Below are 8,441 nucleotides of genomic sequence, written 5' to 3'. Positions count from 1 at the left end.
TAAACAACTATAAAAGTTAGCATTAGCAGCGATTACGGTAGGAGTGCAACATTAGAGGAGGTTGTGGTCGGTATGGATAGTTTATGATTTTGGTATTGATTTGGATTAGATTATTAGAAAGGGAGAAAGAGAGGTTCCCTGATTTGGATTCAATTGAATCTTGTTATTGATATTGCTGCTATTATTCTTGATATTGTTGAAGCTATTGTTTTTGTTGCTATTGTTCTTCTTATTATTTCTATTGCCGGTGACCGCGGCGCTCGTGGTAGTATTTATGGCGATGTTGATAGTAGTATTCTTGTTATTTTTAATTTTTTTGGTTGCTTTTATTATATTTTTAAATTATAAAAATAGTTTTTAAAATATTTAATTTTTTTTATTCTCTAGTATTATGCATGGATGGAGAATAATTTGAGAGGAAGGAAAGTGAATAAATGGAGAATTAGTTTAATCGTGTTTGAAAAATAAAATCTTTTAGAAACGGAAGGGAATTGAAGGATAATGATTTCTCTTCATTCCCCTTGTAGAAATTAAAATTGATTACACTCTTAACTTGAAGTGTAAAAAGTCTCAAATAATGAAAAAAATTAAAATATAATTAGTTTTTTTGGTATCTCTATAGTTATAATAAAAAAGTTAAAATTAATTAAAATTTCTTTCTTTCTTTAATGAAATTTTTTATATAATTAAACATAATAGGATAAATATTTTCTCTTCCCTTCCTTTTCTTTTGAAATACCTTTCCTTTTCATCTCCTCTTTATTGCCATGCATAGTGTAAGGGAGAGTGATTTTCACTCTTTTACTATGGGGTGATTTGAGCTAAAAACAACAAGTTCTGTACTAAATCGGCCTAAAAGTTTAGAATGGGCTAAATTGAACCTTAGCAATAAGTTGGAGACCCAAATTCAACCTTATTCCTTACTATTTCATTTCACTCCTCTCTCCAGCTTTATTATTAACGACAAACAGAAAAGCTTTAATCCCCCAAGAAAAATGAGCACTGCGGGTAAACTAAACTCATCGAGCTCAGAATTGGACTTGGATCGACCTAATATCGAAGATTATCTTCCTTCTGGATCCTCTATTCATGAACCTCACGGCAAGCTCCGCCTGTAATTTAATTCTCCTTTCTTTCTGTTGTTTTGATTCTTCAATTTGCAATTGTAAGCTTCTAGTTTTCTGATTTTATTTTATTTTTTCAATTTCGGATTTTTTTTTTTGTTTAGGCGTGATTTGCTGGATATTTCGCCAGCCCTAACAGAAGCAGCTGGTGCAATTGTTGATGTGAGTTTCTTCTTCTTCTTCTTCTTCTTCTTCTTCTTAATTATTGGATTTGTATGTATGAATTTTTATTTGGTTGTTAAGATAAAAGGTGTTGAAAAAAAGGTCACCTAATTCGACTATCTGTAGATAAAGTGGTAAGCATGGTTAAATTTCTCAGTGTCAATAGAATTGCGTAGAAAAAAGAATGGATTTATTCTTTTAGAGCTTGTTTGGGATGAATTATTTGCAAAAATTCAATTGTTGAGTTCTTGCAAAACCATGTCATTTAATTTCTTTCAAAATGCCCCTCTCTTTTTTTTCTGAGTTGAAAGAATTTAATTCTAGCAACTATGAGCTTTCCTAACAAAAGAACTCACAAATAGAATTCAATCGAACTTTCCACACTCACTCTTACAGACTTTGACATTTGTTAGTGTAATTCTCTGTTCTCGAGTTAGACTAAAAAAGATGTATATTTTTAGGTGTGAAAAGATACACTTATCTAAAGCTAGCTGATTCAAAATGACTGAACATTTCTTGATACAAAACTCTATTCAAAACTCAAGTAAGCTTCCTTCTCAATCTACTTGGGGTGACCTATATCAACTCCATTACATTCGGTATAGGTTTGCATTCATATACTGCTTCATCCTTGGAAAAAAAGGAAAGAAGCTTAGGAGGGATTTTAACAGATTATTTTGTATTTTTTTTCTTTCTGTCTGCTTAGGTTAAATTATTCTTTGCCTTCTTCTTTTAACATTATGGTGATTTTGAACAGGACTCGTTTACACGATGTTTCAAGTCGAATCCTCCTGAACCATGGAATTGGAATATATATCTATTTCCCCTATGGTGTTGTGGTGTTGTGATTCGATATGGGATTTTGTTCCCTGTCAGGTCTCGTTCTACTTTCCAAAGAGATTACTCTGCGTGTATTGCTTTTTATGAGTTATTAAAATGAAGCTTACTCTTTTTGAGGCAAAGTTAGATATTTGTTGGCATCTGTTCCTGACTTTATACAAATATGAGATATTTTATCGAAGTGTTTTTATAGAATTTTTGGGCATCTAGAGAATGCTGTTGTGATGGTGGATTACCATAGAATTTTCTACCTTGATGAAATTCTGTTGTATTTTTACTACCTAATGTTTCTCCATAAATCTGCAGGGTTCTGGTGCTGACGATAGGGTGGATAATATTTCTTTCAGCGTACATTCCTGTGCATTTGCTACTGAAAGGACATGAGAAGTTGAGGAAAAAGTTAGAGGTGCCAATGAATAATTTATTTCTACTTCTTTCTTTTTGCCCAACTTTTTCTTTTGTACCTCTTTTGCATTTGAATACTCTAATATTTATTGTCTTGTTTTTGTTTCCTTTAGTCTTAAGTTTAAGTTCATTGACTTTTTACTTCAAGAATTTCAGAAGTCCATAATTTTGCAATCTTAGAATTTTGTGCTTATCAGGAAATTAATTCATACAATATTTTATGTAGTGGTCAGATTTTTTTTTCTTTCCTTTTTGAAGATGCATTAATCATTGTGGAACATGTAAGAGTGCATTAAGATGCCTAAGCAACTTGATAGTTCATAGATGATGTCAGTATATGAGGATACAACAGCAAACATGGTAATCACCAAAGTTTGATGGCTGGAGTCCCTGATTTTATATTGTATGTTCTGGAAAGGGCTAAAACCATAGTCATCCAGCATCTACACTGGGACTAAATATATAAAATCTTATAAATTTCCTCTTTCCTACTTAATCACTATGTTTGAAGAGGGCGACTTAATTTATCAAAGAACTAAACTGGAAGGAGGCAAAAACTCTTTGTCTTAGTTCGTTTACCTGGTATTTGTAATTTGTTGGACAAGTTTGCTTGTGTCATTCTAATAGTTATTCTTGAATGCTCATGTGTGTGCATACTTTAATGGATTAGTATTAGAACTACTGAATTAAGGAGTGAGTAGATCAAGCATTATTATAATTTTTTTCCAGGTTAGTGTGATTTACATACAGCAAAAGAAGCTTACTTCCTAATGATTTATGGTTTTGGTTTTTTCTTTCTACTCTGAAATTGACATTTAATTGCTTTTGCACTTTGACTTGGACTGAATTTCTGTTGTTATTTTCTTTCTAGAGGTGTTTGGTGGAGTTAATTTGCAGCTTCTTTGTGGCATCATGGACTGGAGTTGTCAAGTACCATGGGCCACGGCCTAGCATTCGACCTAAACAGGTTCGCTGGAATTTTACTTTTCTTAGATGGATGCCTGCTCGCAATTCATTATTTGCTTATCCACATGATGTTTTCTGTTATTATCAGTTTTAAATCTGATTTTTTTAAAAATAATTTGCATGTATTTACATATTAATAGCACTTATTTATCATTGATTGAGCAGGTTTTTGTGGCTAATCATACCTCCATGATTGATTTTATCGTCTTAGAGCAGATGACTGCATTTGCTGTTATTATGCAAAAACATCCTGGTTGGGTTGGTAAGTGATTAATGACTTCATGTGTGACTAATATGTTTGAAGTAATGTTTCTTATTAGTGATTATTGTTTGTTTTGGTAAGTTAAAGAAAAAAAGAATTACCCAAGAATTATTTAAAATGATAAAATCCTCCAAGTAGATCTTATATCATTTTTGAAAGACAATAATAGAGTTTCATACGATAGTGTGCACGTTTGTTTTTGAAATGACTCATGTGTAGAACACCAACTTTTCTACAAGCTTTTCTGTATATAGACCAATAACGGTATACAATCTAAAATGATTGACACTAGGTTAATTTTTTGTGGCTTTTTAAATGAATAGAGTGCAAGAGAGCAATCAAATTTTGTTTTGCTCTATGTAGGACTTTTACAAAGCACTATACTAGAGAGTGTTGGTTGTATCTGGTTCAACCGTTCAGAGGCAAAAGATCGCGAAATTGTAGCAAAAAAGTAAGTGTAAATGCATTAGGAAACAAATTTTTCAGTGATGTATGCATCATGTTCAGAATTTTAATTTGAATTTTTCAGGTTAAGGGACCATGTTCAGGGTGCTGACAATAACCCCCTTCTCATATTTCCTGAAGGGACTTGTGTAAATAACCACTATACTGTGATGTTCAAGAAGGTATTGGGAATTGGGGAGAGAATTTTATGTTCCTTGAAACTATTTTGTGCTTATATTTTTCATGAACTTTTGTTTCCTTTCCGATGCATAGGGTGCATTTGAACTGGGGTGTACCGTTTGCCCAATTGCAATCAAATACAATAAAATTTTTGTTGATGCATTTTGGAACAGCAGGAAGTAAGAATTTTCACTTGTGATTTCTTATTTTTGGTTTAGTCATAACTCAACATATACTGCAAACATCTTGCTTACCCATATTAGCATCATTAGTTTTTAAAATTATTGTTGTTTGCAACAAGACTGAAGCTGTTAAGTAGAACTGTTTTCATTTTGCTCAACCACAAGAAGACACTGACCATATCTGAGATATCTTACATGAACTTTTCAAAAAGAAAAAAAAAAATTTTCCCCGAATCTTGCTCCTGAAGGTGTATCTTTCTTTTGGTTCTTTACCCCTAAGCATTTAATATGTTTAAGTTTCTTTTAACATATTGCATAGTGGACCTTCCTTTTACTCATTGCTTCAGCTGAGAATGAGCGGTCTACAAATATAATTGCTGTTACTGCTCTGCACATTTTCCACAGCCTTAACGAAATGATTTAGTGCACATGATGCTGGAGAACATATAGCAAAGTTAAACATTCTGATATGTTAGTTTTGGGTTATTTGACAAATGCCATGTATATTTCTCTCTTCTTTAGGCTAAAGATTCAGGTGTATTATATTACTGTATAACTAAATCATATGCATCATGCATCAAGATGGGTTAATATGCACTTTGGTGATAATAGTGCACTGCCAATATATGACAAATTTTGCAGGCAGTCCTTTACAACGCATCTGCTGCAACTTATGACATCATGGGCTGTTGTTTGTGATGTCTGGTACTTGGAGCCACAAAATCTGAGACCTGGAGAAACACCCATTGAGTTTGCAGAGAGGTAAATTACTTTGTTTCTAAGTTGCAATTAGCAAATGTGAGAAATTTCTTTTGTAAAAATCATTGTCATAATTTCGTTGGTTCTATTTGAATGCTTTTATGCAGGGTCAGGGACATAATATCTGTACGAGCAGGTCTTAAAAAGGTTCCTTGGGATGGATATCTGAAGTATTCTCGCCCTAGCCCAAAACATAGAGAGAGAAAGTAAGTAAAACACTTTTCACCGTTCTGCTTTTTCCTCTTGATACTTGGAAAATATAATTGCTTTTATTCTTTTTTCATCTTTAGTTTTATTTACATTAGGAACATCTATGAAAAGTTTTCTCTGAGTCTTATTTACAAATATGTAAAAAAAAAAAAAGGGTTGATACTAGCATATCATAATATGGTCCCCTAAAATTATAATAAGAACTAAATTTAACCCTCTAGCGCAAAGAGTGAAATAATTTATATTTAAAAAATTTAATTTCTAATTTAAAAAATTTTAATACATATTCTGTATCACAAAAGGATCAAATTAACATATACCTTGTACATATCCTACTGAAAAAAACTCTTAAACTATGTCCAATTATTTTTTTATTGTTAGAGCTCAATCTGATTCACAAATCCAGTCCAATGTTTTTCGGTTTCAGTCTTATAGCCTAGTTCAGTTCACTAGTCTATTCCAACTCTTTTCGTTTATAGCCTGGTCCATCCATTACGTACATTTACTATAGAGTCTCTTTGTATTAATTTTTATCTTATATGGCGCTGTTGTCTTTCATGTGCGCATGGAGATTTTCTAGAGCAATTTTCTCACATGGGACCACCTATCATAGTCATATCCGATTATTCTTGCTTTTTACTTATAGCTTCCCCTTTCAATTCACTTAATTTCATGTAGGTCTCACTTTTAAAAATAATGTGCTAGCCTACCCAAGTTTTTGCGGTAAATATAATATGGACCCCGGGCCATGTAGCTACGTGGTCCTAAGGGTCTAAACGGCATCGCTTATATTAGTGATGTCCTCTTGCTCGTGTCATTCAAATTTATAAATGGTTGTGGTATTGGTCTTGGGCCAAACTTGTACTTTTTTTTCTTTTGCTTGATTTAAAACCTTTTAATTTATTTTTTCTTTCGTTTATTCTAGTATTTTTTTTTTCTATTTTTATTTTAATTTTGTTAATTGTACAATTATTAAAATAAGGTAAAGAATTTTCTAGATTATTTTAAATTATTTAAAGTTAAGCCACGTAGACTAAATGAATTAATTCTTTCATTTCTTAAGAGTATTACATAATTTTAAAATTAGTAAATATAAAATAAATTATAAATAAATAAATCTAGGACGATTTGTTTTAGAATAAGTTAGATTTGATTTATTTTATTTTATTTATTTAAATTAAGTTAAGATGTATGTTTGTTTTATTTGTTTAATAGATTAAGGATGTACATTTTTTATTATTTTATAATTTTTTATTTTACTTATGAAAATTAAATTACAAACCTTCTTCATTTATATATATATATTTATTATTTTGTTCATTATTAGTTAGCATGTTTCATTATGATTTTATATTCGTCACTTGTAGTCGTCTATGCATGTTGTACGACTGCCTTAATTATTTGATTATAAATAATAATATAAATTAAATAGAATTTTTATTTTTTTATAATCATTTATAATATTTTTAGAAGTAATAATAAATTAAATAATTTTTAATATCTTTCTGAATTTTTATATTTTAAGATTTTATTAGTACAATAACATAAAAATTATCAATAAATTAATAGAAAAAGAAACTTGAAATTATGTGTAAACTTGAATTTTATATGTCAATACTAAATACATATGCCAAAATAAAAATCCAGTGTCAAAATATAGTAATACATGTCAAAAAATTTTATTCGACCAGATACGTATTAATTATTTTGTTCATTTACATGTACTAAAATGTTCATTTTTCTATATGTATAATGTTCACTAGATATAATATCATATAATAAATAATCTTCTTTGTATTTAAACATTAATTATCTGTGAACTTAATATTTATTACGGTTATTATTCATATTTATTTTGTTCATGTATTATTCATCGGTGTTAATCTTATGATCATTATTTGGTACTGTAATGTTCATTATCTGTCTATATAATGTTCATCAATATTTTCAACTGAAATATGATGTTTAGATAAAAATGATCTTGATTCTGTATGACAATTATATTAATTACTTTTATAATATATATTGAAATTTTTTTGTGATTGACATAAGAATTCATCATTCATAGGCACATAACATAATTGTAATTTCAGCTGGTGAATTAAAAAAAAAAAGTTCAAGTTAAAGTTATCTATAAATATTCATATTGTGGTACACATATCTTTTCAACAAAACTAAGTTAACAAAAAATGAACATTTAACGTTTAAAAAGTGAACATTCAATACATGATTAATAAACATAAGTTAATGAACATAAGTTCTTTAAAAAACAAAGCACCATCAGCGCCAAAATCTGATGCACGTCAGCGTTTGAGCACGTGTGTACCTAGGCTGGACCATGTAGCTACATGGTCCGGGGTTCAGGATATAAGCATTGTCTTTTTGCAATATAAGTTTCTCTAATTCATCTTTTTATGCAAGATATGTTGTAAACTTTCATCTACATGATTTCACTCTTAACTAATGCAACAAGTTTTCCAACTCTAAGTCTTGCCATTGTCCTAGACTTTGCACGTCTGTAAATCTGTTTGATATGTAATATCGTTCAACTAGTTTTAAAGCTGGGAAATAGTTGGATGATCATAGTCTCCATTTAATCTTCTTAAATATCAAACTAATACTGCCATTTTGTATGTCAGGCAACAAAGCTTTGCTGAGTCAGTGCTACGGCGCCTGGAGGAGAAGTAATATATATATTTGTGCTTTGGGTCCTCTGTGGTTTTGTTTAACCAAGTAGGGTCATGATAATGCACTTGTCATCCTTGTAATTCAATTGCAGACTTCGATCTGTAGCAATCTGTAAGGGAATGGATTTAAAGTAGAAGCAGATTTTAAGAAAACTTGATGTTACCGTTCTTTTCTCATAGATTTTGTTTTCATCGGTACACAAGGCCATGGGAAACGCTT

At 30.6% G+C, this 8,441-nt stretch overlaps 1 protein-coding gene across 1 annotated transcript; it reads left to right on the top strand.

Annotated features, from left to right (window-relative positions):
* Nucleotides 1–956: 956 nt before the first annotated feature.
* Nucleotides 957–8,441, top strand: LOC8282960 (glycerol-3-phosphate acyltransferase 3). Its single transcript, NM_001323761.1, is given in 12 exon segments — nt 957–1,114; nt 1,229–1,286; nt 2,044–2,162; nt 2,433–2,532; nt 3,403–3,498; nt 3,663–3,759; nt 4,123–4,210; nt 4,289–4,385; nt 4,477–4,562; nt 5,208–5,327; nt 5,432–5,530; nt 8,174–8,441. Coding segments are annotated over 12 exon segments (1,128 nt in total). The 5' UTR covers nt 957–995; the 3' UTR covers nt 8,223–8,441.

This window comes from Ricinus communis, chromosome 8 (assembly GCF_019578655.1).
Source record: "Ricinus communis isolate WT05 ecotype wild-type chromosome 8, ASM1957865v1, whole genome shotgun sequence".
Taxonomy (NCBI): domain Eukaryota; kingdom Viridiplantae; phylum Streptophyta; class Magnoliopsida; order Malpighiales; family Euphorbiaceae; genus Ricinus; species Ricinus communis.
This window is presented reverse-complemented; position numbering and strand designations above follow the sequence as displayed.